This window comes from Mizuhopecten yessoensis, unplaced genomic scaffold (genome assembly GCF_002113885.1).
Source record: "Mizuhopecten yessoensis strain PY_sf001 unplaced genomic scaffold, ASM211388v2 scaffold716221, whole genome shotgun sequence".
Lineage (NCBI taxonomy): Eukaryota > Metazoa > Mollusca > Bivalvia > Pectinida > Pectinidae > Mizuhopecten > Mizuhopecten yessoensis.
The window spans coordinates 81,644-106,425 of NW_018480008.1; the positions used below are offsets into that span (position 1 = coordinate 81,644).

Consider the following 24,782-nt stretch of genomic DNA (forward strand, 5'->3'; position numbering starts at 1 on the left):
AATTAACCTGACAGTCATACTCCAAAACACAACCAGAAATTAACAGTTAAGAACTGTGAAGATAATATCACAAAAGACACACAATATTGAACTGTGATATACTTTCAGACGCTGAATCAGTCTCGATGACCTTGCGTAAAAACTGTTTTTTGTATTTTAATTTACATCATATCACAAAATCATAAATGATGTTTATACTGTGAAATGTACATCGATTTATCATTCGGAGTAAATGTATAACTGCCTCCAGTCATCCTCGACACTCCAGGGGTTACGCTCACTTACGCTCTATACACCCTGTATCTGTAAGGTTCCGGATAAAATTCATAAGTTGAATATCACATCCTGGAATATATCATAGCATAATTGAAGGCACAAAGTTAGCTGTTGGTCTCCAGTACAATACCCTGACCAATCGCTAGGCTGATACCTGTCCTTTGAAGATTACAAACGAGCGATGAGCATGTCCAGTTTTTACCGTTACTCGACCGCGAGATTCTTTTGATGTACATTAATGGATCGAAGTAGTCTTCTTGTCTCATCTACAAAGTGGCGCACACTGAGCCATCCATTTTGCTATGACATATTCCAGGGGTGCAGAGAGCAAAAGTGAGCGTAACCCCTGAATATCAAGGATGCCTTCCAGTTGGCTATCATGTTAAGGTATTAAACAGTGTATCCCTTATTGACACTTAATACTAATTTCCATCTGCTGTACAACATTATTACATATACATTTTTATTTATTAATATACATATTACATTGTGCTTCATGAAGTTCAATATTTAAACAATACAAAATGGGCATCATTAAGGCCTGTGCTAAAATCGTTCATAGTATCTGAATTGGTTAATATTTGTATTTTACTTCATAATGCATACCTGTGTTATATCATTTTCTGTTTTTCGAAATATTAAAGCATGTTGTTAGGAACCCTCATGGAGTTATTTCCCCTGACACATATATCTGCCTTTGAGTTGTGATAAGCTATACTATGTTATTATGTTTACTGTTTGTTACTTCTACATATACAGGTGACACCATAAACAAGTTTATTGTCGTTGCTGTCATAACAACCTATCAATAAATGGTTTTAATGTGCAGTACTTAAAATTTCCTAATGATATAAGTAAAAATATAATTCAGAAATAATTACGATCATTTTCATTAATCACTTACACACATTCTCCAAAGCATTTGTATGAATTATCGATAGCGTTAATAACGATGTAATACGGACATGGTATCCTTTATTGTACAAAGCAATAAATATAAACCACAAAAAATATGTTACATATAACAAAAAAGTAGAAATAACGAATACATTTGTTTTAATATAAATATTTCATATACTCATTTATAATGTTGATGAACATTTAGTCATCAAATAAATTAATATTGAACAATAAGTGTGCACCAAGTTATCAAATACGTTTGTTAATTAACATTTAAACTGATGATGCGCACTGAGTCACAAATCAATAAACATTAACATTGTTGATGAGCAGCTAAACATCAATTAAATAAACATTGACGAGGCAAGTTTTATCAGTTTTGAAAGTTTTAGTTCCGTAATTCATTTTCTAATTACAATTGATGTCTAGGAGATATTAATTATGTTCAGAACACTATTAGTTACCAATGTCTAACTCTAACGCTGTGTGTGACGTACTCTACAAGCGTCACACGGTGGAAACGCCCGCCACCAGAACATAACACACATCACCTGTAGAATATCGGTATGCATACGATAAAGGTGTCACAAATTAAACCGCCTTCTACTAGAGCATCACACACATCAACTGTGGAATCCCAGTCTGGCCCTGGTGAACTTTTACATCAAGTACTCTGTTTGTTGATTATGTTTCGTTGATTTCATCCTTATTATATTTTATACAACTCCAGGAAAGTATGTTTTCTTATAGAAATGATTTATCAACGCTAAAGTCATCGAAAAACAAACAAATTTTCCAATTAGAAACTAACGTTTTGGCAGTGATACTGGTAGCCATACAAGTAATTACGAACATATCCTTCACAGTGGGTACAGGAAGCTTCATTGTGTCAAGAGAGAATTCCTCTTTCACGAGGTGGGAATATAACTTTTACATTTATATATTTTAAATATCAACATCTATCATATTCTTATGATATAATGACTTTGCATATGACAAAAAAAAATAAAAATACACAATATCATTTAATGACAATGCTGGCGGTATTGTGTCATTGCGTGGTGTCTTCTTACAGCGTAGAGCCGGGAAAACCACCAGGGGGATATATCATGATTCTCACAATGTTCAGATCTAGAGTAACCATCATGATTCTCACAATGTTCAGAGTAACCATCATGATTCTCACAATGTTCAGAGTAACCATCATCATTCTCACAATGTTCTGATCTAGAGTAACCATCATGATTCTCACAATGTTCAGAGTAACCAGCATCATTCTCACAATGTTCAGAGTAACCATCATCATTCTCACAATGTTCATGGTAACTGCTGGGCGCACGGATCACGAATGTTACAGTACTTAGGGTTATCATCACAAATCAAACAATATTCAGGATTGCCAATCGGCGGAACCACCACGAGACACAGAATTATGAGAGATGCTTCTTGGTAGAGTTAACATCATAAGTATTCTTACAGTAGAACCATAAGCATCCTAACACTGTTGAATCATAGACACTATTATACTGTAGTACCATAGCATATTCACGTGCTGTTACAATACTGAGAGTTGAATGTCACTGCATATTCTAACGGCATTGCAATATCAAATACCATTGCCAATTCAGCCGTATTATCAAAGAATACATCAGCTAGATCAACTTTACGTCTTTAATATGCACAAAGTTAAGGTCAGTGTACTTATTCGTCGTTGCAATGATGTTAAATAATGCCATTACGATGTAGTAGAAGCAACATGCATAACGTTGATGTAGATTGTATGTGCTTTTGTCTTGATACACGGAAAGCCGCATGTTCTATGAAATACCTCAGTAACAACCATCTCATCACAAAATATGAGCCTTCTCTTCATACCGTGCGAACATTCCCGTCATACAGTTGGAACAACCCATCGTACATTGGGAACAATCCCGACATAAAATGGCATCTATCCCGTCATACAGTGCCTTCTGACGATATGTGATGGTCCTCTATAGTTCCACTGACCTCGTTATCGTCGTTGTCGAAGTTTGAGTAGTCCGTGTGACTGTACATATAGTTGTGTACGATACACATGGCGATGAGTAGCGAGGACTGCAGGAGCAGGACCAGGAAGATGATACCGAGGAAAGATACAGTAAACCAGTACAACACGTAGTCACAGTAATTCACACTCTCTGCGTGATCTGTGTCCACCTTGTGGATGATACCGAATATCCACACGATCCCTACAAACAGAAATTATGGTTGCTTTATTAAAAATGATAAGGAATGAAAACAACTGTGAATGTACCATATATAAGGAAAACATAGTGTCAATAATGACCGTCTGATTTTCTTACTATGTGTTTCAAATATCAATTTTACGTCACGCGGTGGTTTACTCTGATGGTGGACCATCAGTCCATTTGGTTGTCCGTAACCTTGTAAGTTCTAGCACGGTAACATGACATACTAGTTTTAGAATATTTTATCTGCTGTAAGGGTTGTATAGGCATATTTTCCTTTTGACTACATTTCTGTTTCTAAACCCATAAGACATTAGTAGTCTTTCTGTTGATCCTATGTGGATGGAATGGTAATATGGTCAATGCACTGTTTAACTTGATTGGGTTTCTGCATCGAAATACTAAATGTTTTAATGTGTGTTTCCTTACTTCGTATTTTCAGTGATAATTTAATTGTTGTTCCTGTTTCTGACGTAATACCTGCATGATGTCGTAATTGTAATGTTTGAGCCCACAAGGAAATGCTATATAAACATTGAATGTTTTGACAAAAGCTTAATTCATATCTTTGTTTACAAAGATCAAGTTATATAAATATAATAATACCTATTTGGTTGCTAAATTTTGTCTTAATTTATACATTGCTCACTCCAGTTGTCCTTCATCAGGCATGCAAGCAACCAAATATACATTCAATTCTTTAAAAAAAAAAAGAGGAAATATTCAACACCCCCACGTTTAATCACATGGCACCATTTTATAGAGACCTCTCATCTACAAAAACTCCTATATTGCTCATACTTGTCTTATCGTGTCTGTGGATTATCTAGAACCAGTTATCATTTTACACTCATATTTCACAGCTTAAGAGAGCATAACCTCTACGAATGTAATGTCAGAGCTGTTCTAAAATCGAAGTATGTCTTAATGTTGTCGTGTCATCAAGGACAACATACATTCTGATCGTTAGTGACAATGTGATACTCCATTAAATTAAGTCCAATACGAATGATTGAACACGATTATCTAAAACAATTTTGATTGATAAACGTTTTGAATAAATGCATATAGGAACTGAATTGTACACTCAGGAACATATGAATGGACTTCAGCAGAAATGAGCCCTCTCAACATTTTTGTGACACTGTCAATCGTCTTTCTCATAGGCGTCTTTAGCTTAAGTTAATCAATGTTAAGACATGTGGAACGCCAAATGCCAATTTACAATATTTTTCATATATTCATGTTTGAAGAAAGAGAACATCAATGTTTGACAAAGTAAATTTGTATTCATATATCATTATAATATATGTAGTACAATTCGTTTTTAAATTTTTAAGATATATTTTTCGATTGAGAAAAATGCATAAGTATATCATACCACGTCAAAAATATGAATGTAAATGTCACATTCCTTTTGGTTGCTAAATCGTTAAAAACACTTGGTGAATAAGATTGATTTACCTGGTATTGTCCAAAACAAAACTAAAATTCCCAGAATACTGTGGAGAGTTTGAAGTACATCCGGTTCCGTTTCGTCACACGTCTTCCGACTATTGCAGCACCATCCCAACACTTGAAATATTGCCCGTAACATCAGTGCGCATCCTCCAACTGCAAGGAACATAGGGACACATGGCTCACAGGGGCACGCACCGTAACGTAGAATTCCTAAAGTTTATAAAAAATAAATGAAAATATGTTTAGAAGAAAAATAAAGCATTAAACACAAATCTGACACACAAGTTGTTTTCCAATACTAGCGATATCAATTTTCGTGGAACTTGTAAAAATGTACATCATTTCATAATAAGTACATTTATTTTTCACATTTGCCCCCTAAAATTATAGTTTGAGCGTATATGGTTTCAGAAAAGCTACGGTTTGAGCTCGATTGAATAGGAAATATATATGAATTTATTTTCTGAAAGATTTATAAATGTGACATGGGTCATAGTACTGGTTTTGTCATTGGTTGAAAGGTGTGCGAATGAGAAATTTACATAGTCGTCAGGTTTAAATTTTTAATTTGTTTTTAATTTGTTTTCAAGTGTCCGGAAATTTGACATGGAACCTTGCCAATGGTTTTGTGCATAGCATAAAAATGGCTCATAAGATTGAGTCAATGCATGGTTTTGTGATTGGTCTGGAGATGTGACATGAACATGTAGCATAATCCATGGTTATGTCAATGTCCTGGGAAAATCAATACGTGGTACACTTGACGTGTGACGTCAGCGAGCTTAACTTACCGAGTACAATAGCCAGGAGACCGATGATAAAACTGCTGATACACACTGTACAGCCGAGTGCTACAAGACAAAAACATATTCCATTATTGATTCTTAATAAACATTTCTGTAATTGTGGATATACGAACCGATGGCACTTACAACCTTTCTCGTATGTTCAAATTAAACACAATTAGAATGAATTATAAATGTGTATAATTCGTTTGCGTGGATTGATATCTCTGTTCTAAGCTATTTATCTGTTTTTTAATTGCGCACGTGCTTTCAGTGGTATACCACCCCTTATCAACATGTCACGATCCATCCAAACAAATCATATCTCATCAATTCCTATAAAACAGATATTGCCCAAACATCTCCCTATAATACCATCATTATGAGTGGAACCAGTGAGCCTCACACTATCGTGAGGTCACATAACTTGTGTTATGATTATATATATTTTGTTATCATAAAATTGTACATTCGTTACACGGATGTTCGTGTTTATTTGAAGGCATTTCGTAAGCAATTTTATCGGAAGACACTTCAGGGAGCTGTTTTACTGTTAAATGAAAGCTAAGTGTTTCTTTAATACTGTTTACAAACAGGAGTTTGCTCAGAGTTTCACATCCACACAACAGCTCAGGTCATAACGTTACCAATGTCTTTAAAGTGCAATCTCACAGAAATAAAAATCACTTAGGCAAAGCATGGCATTCCTGTCGGTCATATCATTCTGAATACGGGCTAACCACAGGTTTCTAGGGAGACACCTCCGAAAAGAGAGATAAGGAAGAAATAAACAGAAGTAACGAGTGATGTAATGAGGCAACATATCAAAATCATGGTTTTCACATGTCCCGTGAGCAACATTAAAGGTCGGAAATGGCCGATTATATGGACAGCCACAGAAAAATCGCCTCGTACGATCATGTAGAGGTAAATTGTAGATCTATAATTTCCAAAACACCTACAAACAATTATTTTGCTGGTTTGTTAAAACATAGGTTTCTGAAAGTGACGGAGTTAGTTTGAAACATTTTCCTCGAGACATTAAACACTGATCTTAGTGGTCTCGACTGAACGTAAAGTACACAAGGAGAATTTCAATGAAGGACCACAAAAAACGTATTCCGTGGTAACCGATACAATGAATTTATGATGAGTGTTACAGGTTATGTGGTCGTTTCTTTGTACACGTAACACGGCGTGAAGCTGTATATTGCATTCTTTTAAAACACTCAATAGAGTACCAGTGAGCATCTCATCCACACACCGATGTCCAACAACCACGTATTGAGTCAAACGTAACACACACAGATGTCCAACAAGCAAATATTGAGTGGAACGTAACACACACAGATGTCCAACAAGCTAGTATTGAGTCGAACTTAACACACACAGGTGTCCAACAAGCAAGAATTGAGTCGAACGTAACACACACAGATGTTCAAAAAGCTAGTATTGAGTCGAACTTAACACACACAGGTTGTCCAACAAGCAAGTAATGAGTCGAACGTTATACACACAGATGTCCAAAAAGCAAGTAATGAGTCGAACGTTACACACACAAATGTCCAACAAACAAGAAATGAGTCGAACGTAACACACACAGATGTGTAAAAAGCAAGTATTGAGTCGAACGTAACACACACAGATGTCCACAAAGCAAGTATTGAGTCGAACGTAACACACACAGATATCCAAAAAGCAAGTATTGAGTCGAACGTAACACACACAGATGTCCAACAAGCAAGTATTGAGTCGAACGTAACACACACATATGTCCAACAAGCAAGTATTGAGTCGAACGTAACAGACACATATGTCCAACAATCAAGTAATGAGTCGAACGTAACACACACAGATGTCCAACAAGCAAGTATTGAGTCGAACGTAACACACACAGATATCCAAAAAGCAAGTATTGAGTCGAACGTAACACACACATATGTCCAACAAGCAAGTATTGAGTCGAACGTAACACACACAGATGTCCAACAAGCAAGCATTGAGTGGAACGTAACACACACAGATGTCCAACAAGCAAGTAATAAGTCGAACGTAACACACACAGATTTCCAACAAGCTAGTATTGTGTCGAACTTAACACACACAGGTGTCCAACAAGCAAATATTGAGTCGAACGTAACACACACAGATGTCCAAAAAGCTAGTATTGAGTCGAACTTAACACACACAGGTGTCCAACAAGCAAGAATTGAGTCGAACGTAACACACACAGATGTCCAAAAAGCAAGTAATGAGTCGAACGTTACACACACAAATGTCCAACAAACAAGAAATGAGTCGAACCTAACACACACAGATGTCCAACAATCAAGTAATGAGTCGAACGTAACACACACAGATGTCCAACAAGCAAGTAAAGAGTCGAACGTAACACACACAGATGTCCAACAAATAAGTATTGAGTCGAATGTAACACACACAGATGTCCAACAAGCACGTATTGAGTCGAACATTACACACACAAATGTCCAACAAACAAGAAATGAGTCGAACGTAACACACACAGATGTCCAACAATCAAGTAATGAGTCGAACGTAACACACACAGATGTGTAAAAAGCAAGTATTGAGTCGAACGTAACACACACTGATGTCCAACAAGCAAGTAAAGAGTCGAACGTAACACACACAGATGTCCAACAAACAAGCATTGGGTCGAACGTAACACGCAGATGTCCAACAAGCAAGTAAAGAGTCTAACGTAACACACACAGATGTCCAACAAACAAGCATTGAGTCGAAAGTAACACACCCCTTTATTCTTTTTTTTTTAAGAATTTAGAGGAACTGAGAAATTGTCACAAGTGTCATGTGTTCTTACAAAAATGTATAGTATGTTTGACTTTCTGCATCGACTAAATACATTCTGAACTTTTACGTTGTACCTGGGACATATTTTACATGAATTACCAATTTGAGAATAAACGATCTGTACATGTAACAGCCAGACGTTGTCCATTTGTGACGTGATACAGGGTTTTACACACCACTCTGCTCTTTGCTATATTTAACATACACTTTGGAATACTTACGTCTGGTTTTTCAACCTTTTGCCCTTTTGTCACTGATGACTCCTTTTGTGCAGTAAAACTGTCTACTATGGCTTTCAGAATCGGTTTATTTGATTCATAAATAGATGCTACCGTTAGCCACTTCGTGTTTTGGTTTCATGGCAAAATAAAGATTAGAGAGTTTGTGTTCACGACAGATATGTCTATTTTTTCAAAGGAAACGGTACTGTGTTGACCCCTTTACAAATTCTGTACAAACAGAACACGTAAAATAAAGCGTTCTGTCATCTGAAACAGCAATGCTTGTTGCCACTCGTTGCTTCTTGTCCCAAATTATTATTGGATCCAGGACAATGCGTCAACAGACGTAAGCATATTCCAGGCGCTTGAACAACATGCCATAATCAATGACATCAAATACAGCAATTATATTCGTAAGCATTAGAACTGAATATTTTCCTACAATGACATTTTCTTATGAGTAGCGTGGAATGTAAGCATATTGTAGATTGTGCTTGAAGAAAAAATGTAATCAACATGTTTCTGAAGTCATTTTGCAATCACGTTTATAGCAGTTTTGACAAGAAAGCAAGTTCAAGACAGATCGGTAAACCTTCATTTCGTTCTCGTCTAATCCATGTTTCTTCTATAATGAGCGAACGATGACTGTTTTAAAGTAGTGTGGGAAACTTTAATCAAGTTGACACAAGTTGCGGTGTGTGTTGAGGGAGCTGAGTCTAAACGACGAACGCAGATTTATCTGATAGGGACTTCCAGTTGAAATGTAAATGTTCCTGTCTCTGAAGATCACGTGTAAATACTATACCTGTACGTTCTTAGGTGGAGAACACTTGCAAATATATTTTACCTGTACGATCTATGGCGGAGAACACCTGTGATATAAAGGTCATTAAGTCCTCCGACTCCTCGTAAGCTGTGATGACTATGGTACAAAGACTTGCATTCCGGGGCTCCTTGCCTGTAACACAGAGTAACATTGTACATCGTCAGAATACAGTAGACACATGGTGTGTTATGTTAACTGTACAGTACAGTTAATATCGCTCATCTGTGGTCACCGAAACAATGAATTTATAATGAGTGTTACAGGTTATTTGCAATTTATAAAACAAAAACTCATTACAGTGTATTAAGACGTTTGTGAGTAAAAATAAATTCTAATGATATTTAAACTTCTGTTACCAATTGTGGTTTAGAATTAAATATTACACAAATAACATCTAATCTTTCCTCATTTGTGCTTCAATTATTCTTACCGAAATGATAATTGCTGACATGAAAAATCTAAACGTCGGGAATATGTAGACGGCAAATATTAACCTTCAAACATTCGAAACAAATCTATCTTTTCTCAGTGTGTTTTGGTCATGATACATATACTCGTTACAAGTTACATTAAAAATAGCAGCTTTGTGATAACTGTAAACAGTAGGTCCTCTTCAGACAGCAAATACGCCAATAAATAATAAATAAATGTCTGTTACATGTTGTTCCCTGTCGTCTGGGCGACTTGTGAACGTACTTTTACCCACATTAACGTTAAATAACAGCTAACAAGTGTATATGTACCAGCTTGTATTGAGGTGACTTGTATGTCGCTAAATCGGCTTGAAAGTCTGGGTTTTAACCATGTTAACGGGTTATCTGTACTTCCAAATATAGGTGGATAAAAACAGGAATGAAATCGATTCAAACAAATTTTGTCTAACAGAATTCAGAGAGAATGAGCACGTCTTCGGTATCATTTTTAAAGATATATTTTAATTACCAATCACAACATATAATGTTCCTCCATTAAGACTTAATAACCAAAGGAGATTAATGTGACGGCCAATTTTAGATGCATCTTCCACTGAAGCAGTATCAATAACATCACTGTGGTCCACCGGCAACAACAATTCTTGATATGATATTACTTTTTAGCCAATTGAAATATACAAATGTAGTACAGATTTATTGCAACCCTGCAAATGACGTATACATAAATATGAATACGGCCGTAATATGGAATGTTTGAATGTATACATAGAAAATGTTCAATATGAATAAAGTGGAAAGAATATCGCAAAAGCATCTCTCAAAATGATGTATACATAGAAAATGTTCAATATGAATAAAATGGAAAGAATATCGCAAAAGCATCTCTCACAATGATAAGGTTATCGACATCTGCAAAACATCCATGCAACTTCCAGTTTGCAAGTATTGAAATAAATGGATTTTTAATCATACCGTACTTCGGATTTGTAACCTTAACTGGAATCAAATTTTGATCAATTTTGAAACCATAACAATTAAAAAGTTGTATGGCCAGGAAAAGCAACGAGAAAACAGATCCAACATACAAAACCGGGGCTACGTACAAATTCTTCCTCGATCACACAAGGAAATACCTAAAAAAGAAAATACATAAAAAGATAGCTTCAGGAAATCTATAGAAATTGCCGGTGTTTCTAAATCCTGTGAGAATAAGGGAGTCTGGGTTTGAGTGAGAGACAAACGAGGCTAACCAGGAAAGTCGATCAGTGGTGTCATTTAGGAGGGCAAACCGTGTTATATCTAAGTTATGGTGTACGCATGGTGTTTTATGACTTTATTAGGCTTCGACTGTGATATCCATTGTATCTTCATTTATTTTATGGGAATTTTTACATCGTAATGTACTTATACGCTGCTGTGTTCTACATGTCAAAAATACGCTGTCCCATCTATTTATTACTTATGACTCATTCGTAGACCAATACTTAACATTAGGAAGTCCAGTATGGCTTTATTTATTTACCAAGATATAGATGGAAGTGTTGAAAGACGCTTTGTAGCTAAAAGAAACCAATAAAATATAAATATGGAAAAACAATTCCTAGTTTTGTATATAAAGCAGTCTTCTTTTACTTTATAAAAATAGCGTGACCTTGTCTTCGATATAAAACAGTTTTCTCTAAAGCTTCTTCAGTAAATAAAATAATCGAATTCCTTGCTTTGTTTCAATATCTAAATTGCTTGTATTTGGATCCCACGAGAAATGCAAAATACACGGTGGTTTGTCTAGTAACGGAAAGTGACATCATCTAGGGATAAAAAACGCTGCGGAATAACATTGGGCAAAAGTATACACATCAATAACAAAAACGGAATACTGCAAGCGTAACATTTTTGAGGTATCGTCATTTTAGTAATTTTCGATCTTTTATTCTTGCCCTAAAGTCTCGCTGCGCTATTTGATGATCCTGTTTATATATGTATTTTTGTATTGCATATATTATGAGTGCACTAATTTCTCGAAGAGCAATACTGCTAAAATTACGTGATACGCAAAAATTTGTGTCAGCAAAAACAATTACTTTTACAGTATGTATCGATATCAAACCCGTAAAAGTATTATTACAAAAAAGTTTGAAAAGGGGGCAAAGGAAATTAGATATACTTCTGTGCATATACAAGACTTTTCATTAAATCCACAAATTTTCTTGCAATCTAACAAAGTGCGTCATTTTCAGTAAACAATCAAGGTAGAATACATGTTTACACGTACTGTGTATTACGCGGATAAAAAAAATGAAAAAAGTTTCAGAGGATAAACAAGAAGTAATGTACCGATCTGGAATTCGTTTTTTACCTCAAAATTATTAAACTTTGAGTAGAAGTATGGCAAGCTATTAGTACAATACTAATCATTATTATGTCGTTATCCTGTTCTATTATAAAGCTGCAGCAATCTTGATGGTGAAAAGAAATTGTATTTGTTATAACTGTCCTGAATAACAAACGAATGTATCTAACCAACTGTATTGTAGGAGGAGGGGTTGTCTTTTAACATGAAATTGTATTGTTTTATAATTGAACAATTATCTTATATCTGTCTCATATTATATATGCTTGTGTTTGGCTGGGCTTAAATTCGTTCTCTGTATTAAAATGTGTTTTAATTGTAACAGTGTAAAAATGTATATGCTGGACATGTAAATAAAAAATTAAACTTGAACTCTATATAACTATAGTTAGCTCCAAAATCAACACGTACATTTCATCTCCTCATAAGATATATCAGAATGAGATACGGGTTACTAGATAAAGAAAGAAAAACTGAAGGCAGGTTTTGGCGTATGGTACAAATCGATATGTTTACACTGGTTTTTGAGTTCTATTTCAGCAAATGTAACTGAAAATTGGATTTGTCTGTAGCCTGCGGGGATTTTCTAATTTCGTTCTGGAGATTCCTGCATATGAAATTAACAATCAACAACAAAAAAATGTTCTGTTATATCGCCTATTTGTAGGAAACACTTACCGAAATTGTTTGTGCTTTTTGTAATGCGTACTTTAACGTAATGCAAGACAAATTGCGACCTACAGCAAATACGGAAAGACTACTCCCTAGTTCAACTATAAAGTGTCGATCTTATTGAACTTTGATCTCATTTGTATACTTTAGTCTAACAGCGTAAGAAACTTTCCTGATCCCTCATACAGAACGATGTTTTATAAGTTCGTTTTACATATTTGATTCTTGTGATCTCTAATGAACGTCAATGTCAGCCTTTTTTCCCAAATTTAAATTCATCACCATGGACACCCTACTGACCCAGAAGAACAACTATTTTAGTGGATATCAATATTCTCTTTATTGTGAAAACGTCATTTTTTTCAGGGTGTGTTATCGTAAATCTTACAAGTCTTCAATACCTTCGTTTTTAATTTCTTCATTTTATTTCCCTCCACAACAGGATTTAAATCACAGCAAGAAAACGTGTAGTTATATTTATCTATTATATAGGGCTACGTGGGAGTTAAATAGACTAATATACATTGTGCATGGCGCTAATTTGGCAGTCGTGAATTTCACTGCAGAAACATTAAATATCTGACTAAAATGTCAGATATCCTTGCACACTCTCCGTGTAAGAAAATCTGACAAGAATATGTCGATGATTGCAATTTAAGAGACAAGAATCATGTTGCATAACGTTGAGTAAGGTAAAATGTAGATAACACGGTCATCTTGATAAGCGTATTGCATTTTCTGGGAATAAGATCTATACATCCTGAAAATAATCAAGAAAGATACAATGTAGCAACTGATTAAAATGATGTATTCTCTTACCGCATCCTGTAACATAACATGTTGCAGTATTCCAAACAGAGCCTAGAGTAATTTAGAAAAACCAATATCAAAGTAAAGATAAAATCAATGGTGTACGCATCTCAAAACGGATCCGTTTCGGTAATAGCAAATTACTGTCTGTAGTTATTACGAAACATGATATATCATGTTTCCATATAAGCGCAATCTACATGTATGTGTAATATTACACTTAGAAATAAAGTCATAATGAAAACTACACTCTGCTAGTGGTCTACATGTATGTGTAACATTACACTTAGAAATAAAGTCATAATGAAAACCACACTCTGCTAGTGGTCTACATGTGCTATGCCTGTTATATGTATCGACACCGACACTTCAAAATTACTGCAACAAAACTCTTACTCTAAACAAAATCGAGTTATTACATGTAAGGACGAATCCAGTAAATTTTGTTAGAAAATGCATGTGTAATTACGACATAGCGAACAACAGTGTCACGAATATCCCGTACATACGATTTATATTCCATGGCGCTATTTTGTAAAGAGCAATTCACAGAGCGAAACGAAACTAACACGAAAGCCGTTACAGACATGTATACGAAACCGAATTAGCTTCGGTCAATATCTACTTGGGTTTTATGCGATGAAACGCTCAAAAGGAATCGAAATCTTTACTGAATGCTTCCAAATATTTGTCAAGACGAAAGTGGAATGGATTAGCACTTTGGAAAGTGGAAAATTGTGTTAGATATGAGAAATGTTTCGTTGCAAGTACTGTTGAAATCAGGAAATAATGAAAAATAACGACCAAATACCAATGAAATTCAATTGATAGAAGCCTGCATGAAAACAAATGCATTTAAAATAGCGTTCCTGTGCGGTATAACATGATTTATCAACTGGAAAGTAGACAAAACACTCCTGAATAATTATGTCAGATAATAGCAATGTATTGCAATGTTCAAATTGATTTCAATTTTCTTATGCGAACAAGTAGCCCTTGAACTAAAGTTGAAGATATTTGTGGTAAATTGTTTTCCATTTTTCTATTATATTGTGACTGTGTTGTCATAAGGTTTCATGTTGTTTAGATGATAGTGAGAAGATGAATTCGAGAAGAAGGCAGAGAAAGAGGAAACAGGCGGGGAAGGGGGTAAATAATAGCGTTTCGGAGAGAAGGAGAAGTGAAGAGGAAAGTGGAGAGATGGAAGGGGGTGGTATGAGGGAAGGAGGAGTGATAACAGAAAGAGAACAAGGAAAAGAGATGGAAGAGGAGAAGGAACGAGGGAGGAATAAGAAGAAAGAAGGATTGAGGGAGGGAGGAGAAAGATTTTAAATATGGTTGGAACTTTCAATTTTTGTTAACTTTATAGAGATGGGTAACCTTTCTTAAGACTTATCTAACGTTTGTGAACCTTTATTGATAGTTTGTTAATCTGAACTTGGGTATGATTGTCACGTTATTGGTATTAAGGAGACATTCTGTAAAGCTTTGTAGTTACATCTTGCGTCAATACACATGTACATGTAACATTTTAGATCATTTTCCCGTGAGACATGTGCAAAAACGTTAAATAAAGGTCTTATCTTATTCTTATTTATAACGTGTGTATCAAACATTTGTAGATATCACAGAGGACGAGTTACCTTGCCTTTTAGCTACAGATACGTCTCGCGTTAATACTGTTAATCTTTACAGTACGTTTTCGTTTACAGCCCGTGGTCATACACTGTATGCTACTTATAGTGTATTTGACAATTATGATAACCAAGGCATAGCACAGGGCAAAGCTATTATATAATCATGAATAGTTTTTTGAAATCGATTAGTTGACATTTTTTTTTATAAATTACATAGTTAAGTCGAAGTGGCAAAGTCGGCGGTGATAAAAATATTGGCGAAATTTACACGTAAATATGTAAACAAATATATTGATTTTGCCATATGCTTTTCCGATCGTTTGACCTGTGTTGATGACTTAAATTCAGATTTTGGATCTCTGTTGTCCGGCTCATACTGTCCACTATCAATCAATGTTGACTAGTAAACTGTATTGTATACGGAGAGAGAAAACAAGAAAGAGAACAAAAATGCAAGATTTTATTGAAAAGTTCGATGAAGATATTAGTCAATACATTGTAAATATAACTGACCAATTTAATCATGTAATTGGTCTGGTTGTTAATTTACTTATGTCCGAATACGATGTGCTCCTAACTGCTGCTTTGTAACTATAGGCACTTGTAACATTTGATATCGTCGCTTTAATTTTAACTTGTATATTGAATGAAATGATTGTCATTGTGCATTAGTGATATAATAATGATGCTCGAAAATTGTGTATATGTGATGATGGAGTATATGTGATACTGATGATGCTTGCCATTGTATATGTGATGATGGTGTATATGTGATGCTGATGATGCTTGTCATTGTATATGTGGTGATGGTGTATATGTGATACTGATGATGCTTGTCATTGTATATGTGGTGATGGTGTATATGTGATACTGATGATGCTTGTCATTGTATATGTGGTGATGGTGTATATGTGATACTGATGATGCTTGTCATTGTATATGTGGTGATGGTGTATATGTGATACTGATGATGCTTGTCATTGTATATGTGGTGATGGTGTATATGTGATACTGATGATGCTTGTCATTGTATATGTGGTGATGGTGTATATGTGATACTGATGATGCTTGTCATTGTATATGTGGTGATGGTGTATATGTGATACTGATGATGCTTGTCATTGTATATGTGGTGATGGTGTATATGTGATACTGATGATGCTTGTCATTGTATATGTGGTGATGGTGTATATGTGATACTGATGATGCTTGTCATTGTATATGTGGTGATGGTGTATATGTGATACTGATGATGCTTGTCATTGTATATGTGGTGATGGTGTATATGTGATACTGATGATGCTTGTCATTGTATATGTGGTGATGGTGTATATGTGATACTGATGATGCTTGTCATTGTATATGTGGTGATGGTGTATATGTGATACTGATGATGCTTGTCATTGTATATGTGGTGATGGTGTATATGTGATACTGATGATGCTTGTCATTGTATATGTGGTGATGGTGTATATGTGATACTGATGATGCTTGTCATTGTATATGTGGTGATGGTGTATATGTGATACTGATGATGCTTGTCATTGTATATGTGGTGATGGTGTATATGTGATACTGATGATGCTTGTCATTGTATATGTGGTGATGGTGTATATGTGATACTGATGATGCTTGTCATTGTATATGTGGTGATGGTGTATATGTGATACTGATGATGCTTGTCATTGTATATGTGGTGATGGTGTATATGTGATACTGATGATGCTTGTCATTGTATATGTGGTGATGGTGTATATGTGATACTGATGATGCTTGTCATTGTATATGTGGTGATGGTGTATATGTGATACTGATGATGCTTGTCATTGTATATGTGGTGATGGTGTATATGTGATACTGATGATGCTTGTCATTGTATATGTGGTGATGGTGTATATGTGATACTGATGATGCTTGTCATTGTATATGTGGTGATGGTGTATATGTGATACTGATGATGCTTGTCATTGTATATGTGGTGATGGTGTATATGTGATACTGATGATGCTTGTCATTGTATATGTGGTGATGGTGTATATGTGATACTGATGATGCTTGTCATTGTATATGTGGTGATGGTGTATATGTGATACTGATGATGCTTGTCATTGTATATGTGGTGATGGTGTATATGTGATACTGATGATGCTTGTCATTGTATATGTGGTGATGGTGTATATGTGATACTGATGATGCTTGTCATTGTATATGTGGTGATGGTGTATATGTGATACTGATGATGCTTGTCATTGTATATGTGGTGATGGTGTATATGTGATACTGATGATGCTTGTCATTGTATATGTGGTGATGGTGTATATGTGATACTGATGATGCTTGTCATTGTATATGTGGTGATGGTGTATATGTGATACTGATGATGCTTGTCATTGTATATGTGGTGATGGTGTATATGTGATACTGATGATGCTTGTCATTGTATATGTGGTGATGGTGTATATGTGATACTGATGATGCTTGTCATTGTATATGTGGTGATGGTGTATATGTGATACTGATGATGCTTGTCATTGTATATGTGGTGATGGTGTATATGTGATACTGATGATGCTTGTCATTGTATATGTGGTGATGGTGTATATGTGATACTGATGATGCTTGTCATTGTATATGTGGTGATGGTGTATATGTGATACTGATGATGCTTGTCATTGTATATGTGGTGATGGTGTATATGTGATACTGATGATGCTTGTCATTGTATATGTGGTGATGGTGTATATGTGATACTGATGATGCTTGTCATTGTATATGTGGTGATGGTGTATATGTGATACTGATGATGCTTGTCATTGTATATGTGGTGATGGTGTATATGTGATACTGATGATGCTTGTCATTGTATATGTGGTGATGGTGTATATGTGATACTGATGATGCTTGTCATTGTATATGTGGTGATGGTGTATATGTGATACTGATGATGCTTGTCATTGTATATGTGGTGATGGTGTATATGTGATACTGATGATGCTTGTCATTGTATATGTGGTGATGGTGTATATGTGATACTGATGATGCTTGTCATTGTATATGTGGTGATGGTGTATATGTGATACTGATGATGCTTGTCATTGTATATGTGGTGATGGTGTATATGTGATACTGATGATGCTTGTCATTGTATATGTGGTGATGGTGTATATGTGATACTGATGATGCTTGTCATTGTATATGTGGTGATGGTGTATATGTGATACTGATGATGCTTGTCATTGTATATGTGGTGATGGTGTATATGTGATACTGATGATGCTTGTCATTGTATATGTGGTGATGGTGTATATGTGATACTGATGATGCTTGTCATTGTATATGTGGTGATGGTGTATATGTGATACTGATGATGCTTGTCATTGTATATGTGGTGATGGTGTATATGTGATACTGATGATGCTTGTCATTGTATATGTGGTGATGGTGTATATGTGATACTGATGATGCTTGTCATTGTATATGTGGTGATGGTGTATATGTGATACTGATGATGCTTGTCATTGTATATGTGGTGATGGTGTATATGTGATACTGATGATGCTTGTCATTGTATATGTGGTGATGGTGTATATGTGATACTGATGATGCTTGTCATTGTATATGTGGTGATGGTGTATATGTGATACTGATGATGCTTGTCATTGTATATGTGGTGATGGTGTATATGTGATACTGATGATGCTTGTCATTGTATATGTGGTGATGGTGTATATGTGATACTGATGATGCTTGTCATTGTATATGTGGTGATGGTGTATATGTGATACTGATGATGCTTGTCATTGTATATGTGGTGATGGTGTATATGTGATACTGATGATGCTTGTCATTGTATATGTGGTGATGGTGTATATGTGATACTGATGATGCTTGTCATTGTATATGTGGTGATGGTGTATATGTGATACTGATGATGCTTGTCATTGTATATGTGGTGATGGTGTATATGTGATACTGATGATGCTTGTCATTGTATATGTGGTGATGGTGTATATGTGATACTGATGATGCTTGTCATTGTATATGTGGTGATGGTGTATATGTGATACTGATGATGCTTGTCATTGTATATGTGGTGATGGTGTATATGTGATACTGATGATGCTTGTCATTGTATATGTGGTGATGGTGTATATGTGATACTGATGATGCTTGTCATTGTATATGTGGTGATGGTGTATATGTGATACTGATGATGCTTGTCATTGTATATGTGGTGATGGTGTATATGTGATACTGATGATGCTTGTCATTGTATATGTGGTGATGGTGTATATGTGATACTGATGATGCTTGTCATTGTATATGTGGTGATGGTGTATATGTGATACTGATGATGCTTGTCATTGTATATGTGGTGATGGTGTATATGTGATACTGATGATGCTTGTCATTGTATATGTGGTGATGGTGTATATGTGATACTGATGATGCTTGTCATTGTATATGTGGTGATGGTGTATATGTGATACTGATGATGCTTGTCATTGTATATGTGGTGATGGTGTATATGTGATACTGATGATGCTTGTCATTGTATATGTGGTGATGGTGTATATGTGATACTGATGATGCTTGTCATTGTATATGTGGTGATGGTGTATATGTGATACTGATGATGCTTGTCATTGTATATGTGGTGATGGTGTATATGTGATACTGATGATGCTTGTCATTGTATATGTGGTGATGGTGTATATGTGATACTGATGATGCTTGTCATTGTATATGTGGTGATGGTGTATATGTGATACTGATGATGCTTGTCATTGTATATGTGGTGATGGTGTATATGTGATACTGATGATGCTTGTCATTGTATATGTGGTGATGGTGTATATGTGATACTGATGATGCTTGTCATTGTATATGTGGTGATGGTGTATATGTGATACTGATGATGCTTGTCATTGTATATGTGGTGATGGTGTATATGTGATACTGATGATGCTTGTCATTGTATATGTGGTGATGGTGTATATGTGATACTGATGATGCTTGTCATTGTATATGTGGTGATGGTGTATATGTGATACTGATGATGCTTGTCATTGTATATGTGGTGATGGTGTATATGTGATACTGATGATGCTTGTCATTGTATATGTGGTGATGGTGTATATGTGATACTGATGATGCTTGTCATTGTATATGTGGTGATGGTGTATATGTGATACTGATGATGCTTGTCATTGTATATGTGGTGATGGTGTATATGTGATACTGATGATGCTTGTCATTGTATATGTGGTGATGGTGTATATGTGATACTGATGATGCTTGTCATTGTATATGTGGTGATGGTGTATATGTGATACTGATGATGCTTGTCATTGTATATGTGGTGATGGTGTATATGTGATACTGATGATGCTTGTCATTGTATATGTGGTGATGGTGTATATGTGATACTGATGATGCTTGTCATTGTATATGTGGTGATGGTGTATATGTGATACTGATGATGCTTGTCATTGTATATGTGGTGATGGTGTATATGTGATACTGATGATGCTTGTCATTGTATATGTGGTGATGGTGTATATGTGATACTGATGATGCTTGTCATTGTATATGTGGTGATGGTGTATATGTGATACTGATGATGCTTGTCATTGTATATGTGGTGATGGTGTATATGTGATACTGATGATGCTTGTCATTGTATATGTGGTGATGGTGTATATGTGATACTGATGATGCTTGTCATTGTATATGTGGTGATGGTGTATATGTGATACTGATGATGCTTGTCATTGTATATGTGGTGATGGTGTATATGTGATACTGATGATGCTTGTCATTGTATATGTGGTGATGGTGTATATGTGATACTGATGATGCTTGTCATTGTATATGTGGTGATGGTGTATATGTGATACTGATGATGCTTGTCATTGTATATGTGGTGATGGTGTATATGTGATACTGATGATGCTTGTCATTGTATATGTGGTGATGGTGTATATGTGATACTGATGATGCTTGTCATTGTATATGTGGTGATGGTGTATATGTGATACTGATGATGCTTGTCATTGTATATGTGGTGATGGTGTATATGTGATACTGATGATGCTTGTCATTGTATATGTGGTGATGGTGTATATGTGATACTGATGATGCTTGTCATTGTATATGTGGTGATGGTGTATATGTGATACTGATGATGCTTGTCATTGTATATGTGGTGATGGTGTATATGTGATACTGATGATGCTTGTCATTGTATATGTGGTGATGGTGTATATGTGATACTGATGATGCTTGTCATTGTATATGTGGTGATGGTGTATATGTGATACTGATGATGCTTGTCATTGTATATGTGGTGATGGTGTATATGTGATACTGATGATGCTTGTCATTGTATATGTGGTGATGGTGTATATGTGATACTGATGATGCTTGTCATTGTATATGTGGTGATGGTGTATATGTGATACTGATGATGCTTGTCATTGTATATGTGGTGATGGTGTATATGTGATACTGATGATGCTTGTCATTGTATATGTGGTGATGGTGTATATGTGATGATGGTGTATATGTGATGATGGTGTATATGTAATGCTGATGGTGATGCTTGTCATTGTATATGTGGTGATTATGGGGATAAGGATGAGGATATGCATGATGACTGGGGAACCCTTATCTTTGTCTGCATGTTGGGGTTCTGTGTACTGTACTTGTCGAGTTACGCATCCGTATGCGATATGTGCTTCCGTTTTCTTTCAAAGGGTTTAACTTTGGGACCATTATAAATTTGTACTTTTTCAATCTCAAGGAAAATACTCAAAATAATAAAACATCACTGAAATAAATGCTGGTCGGGGGAGAGTGTTGTTACATGCTATGAGGGGTCCAGGAATTGATTATGTCAATTTATTTTCGTTACTTTGACAGCTTGACCAGAAAATCGCAGTGAAACAGGCACGATCGAAATCTTCACACAAACAAGTGGTCAAAGGGAACAATTCATTTATTCATTGGAGCAGATATTTTTATTTGACCATTTTATTGTCCTTCGTTTAACAACGTCTAACAACATCCTTAACAAAATGTTGTTAGACGTTGTTAAACACCCGACACACACGCCACCTCACGGATGGTGTCGGTACGGTACTAACTAACCGTGGGATAGCGTTTCTGTTTCCTCTACACATCTGGTATGGTCTAAAATACATAACGTGCTTCAGTTTCTTAATCTGTAGGTCCCTGTGCTGTTTGGCCGATAAAAAAATAAAACCTGCATGTCGTTAGCTTCCCTAAACAGTAGAAGACTGTTATCGAATGCTCTAACCAATATAGAGGCTAAAATTAGAAACTCTAAAAAGAACAATAGTATCATTGTACAGGGGTTTATAATTTCAATAGAAAACTAACGTAATTGTATTGTAGAGAAACAAGCCAGGAAAGTGCCAGGGATCAATGGAAGATGGGAATGAACACCTAAAATTTTACGAGCTCAACTCTTGTAATAACTATTACCCCTTCCAAATAGATAATCTCAATCTCATTAGCGGTTATTATTTTCGAGATAGACCTTCTGTGGATGACACGACTAAGCATCCTGGATGACGAGATAAAGTATTACATCTATGTTTAAAAGTAATGTTTTAATTTAGCATCCTGGACTTCCGAACCAATAAAACCACGTGTTATGCAATTCAACAGATTACTACACGGCGTCTGCTAAAGTAAGTGCACATTCTATTTCAGGATTGCGAATTGTGTAGATTGTAGGTAATATTGTTTGTGATGCGATTCAAATCAGTCTGGTGGTGACGTACGATGTAATGTAGACGGACTATGATAGTATATACTATGTACACCGTATGCTTCATACAATTAATTTGAGGAAAAAAATGCTAGAAATATGTTTTCATTCATAACTCGAGCAAAGAAGCTTGCAAGTTCGTGGATGGTATAACAATGACCTTGTCGGTACTAGGTACTTTGTATGTAAACCGTTACAATTGTTTTGTACGTGGTGTAACGTCATTCTCAATTTCTGGATTTCTATTGTTACACTCAGAAATATTTGAAAGACATTTTTGACATCCGATAACTTCAAATACCGTAAATAAACATACTACAGCCGGTCATGTTGCGTCACAATGATGTTTTACACACAAAGCCAATTGATTTTGTTCATTGTTCGTTTCTCTTCGTTCTAGTTATGTTCAACTTTGTGAAACTCTATGAATTCCATATCCTTAAAAATATTCTAGGTAAAAGTGAATGTTTTTTTCAAAGATAGGCAGGTCATCGACTCGTTTACGCTCGGATTCCCAATGCGTTGTTGACGTTTTCAATATCAAATAAATAATAATGATATACAACATTTTATATAACGCCCTATCTAGCTAAGATAAGCCACACTAAAGCGCTTTACAGTACATAGATATACAATTTATACAATCAATACAATTAGCATATAAATTAATCAGTTCAATTTTTGAGGAATTAACAAGAGCTACTAGTCATATACCACCTGTTTAATATCTCCATATGTGTGTATGCATGCGTGTGTGCTGGAGATGTATTGTGTTCTGTTTGTAGTGGGACCGTGCTACCAACGGCATCATTTGTAGTGACACCTTACTTGAATGCTTCAGCACAGATATCACAACATCCACCCCACGACGACTTCGGGGGTTGAAGCCCGGCCGCCTGAGTGGAAGGCCGAATTGTTAACCACTCGACCAATCCGCCCATAAATGTCAAATATTGTTAAAGATGACCGACTCCAATATGAAGAAGAGCCCCATTATGTCACGAACATCCACACCCAGAACGTGTATGCTAACGAAAGTGTGATGTTATGGTCTATATATAGGTCTATATTAGCTACATGGTATCTCTCTGTGTCAACAAACACACGTCTATGTACATTTGTATACATGTATATGTCTGTCTACTAAGAATACCGTAGTGTCGATGATACACGCATGCAGTATGTGAATTTTGATGTGATATATGAACGTACAACATGAACAGGTATACATGGCCTGTGGTCACAGGCACCTGGTGTAATAGTCACGTTGTACATGTAAAGTTCATTTAAATATCGGATTACTTTAAACGTATATGTATATTATCGAGATTATTCCGGTTTAATTCTCAGAGAGAGTTGATACAACGTCCCGTTGATATTTATCCAGACAATATATCGCGAAATAAATTCTCCTAAATCAGTCATTTGAAGCGCAGTCATTAAGGCGAGGTGATTTACACACAGGGCTTTGATAATTTAGACACAACATCCTTAACAAAATGTTGTTAGACGTTGTTAAACACCCGACAAACACGCCACCTCACGGATTGTG

General features: G+C 35.6%; 1 protein-coding gene across 1 annotated transcript in view; it reads right to left on the reverse strand.

The window, feature by feature from the left end:
• Positions 1-1,317: 1,317 nt before the first annotated feature.
• The window catches only part of LOC110442165, a 29,584-nt gene continuing 6,119 nt past the window's right edge, over positions 1,318-24,782 (reverse strand). The window contains exons 2-5 of the mRNA XM_021485635.1: positions 9,551-9,661; positions 5,657-5,716; positions 4,869-5,075; positions 1,318-3,404 (exon numbers count right to left, since the gene is read on the reverse strand). Coding sequence (XP_021341310.1) covers positions 3,133-3,404; positions 4,869-5,075; positions 5,657-5,716; positions 9,551-9,661 — 650 coding nt within the window. The 3' untranslated portion in view covers positions 1,318-3,132. The remainder of the gene's footprint in view (positions 3,405-4,868; positions 5,076-5,656; positions 5,717-9,550; positions 9,662-24,782) is intronic.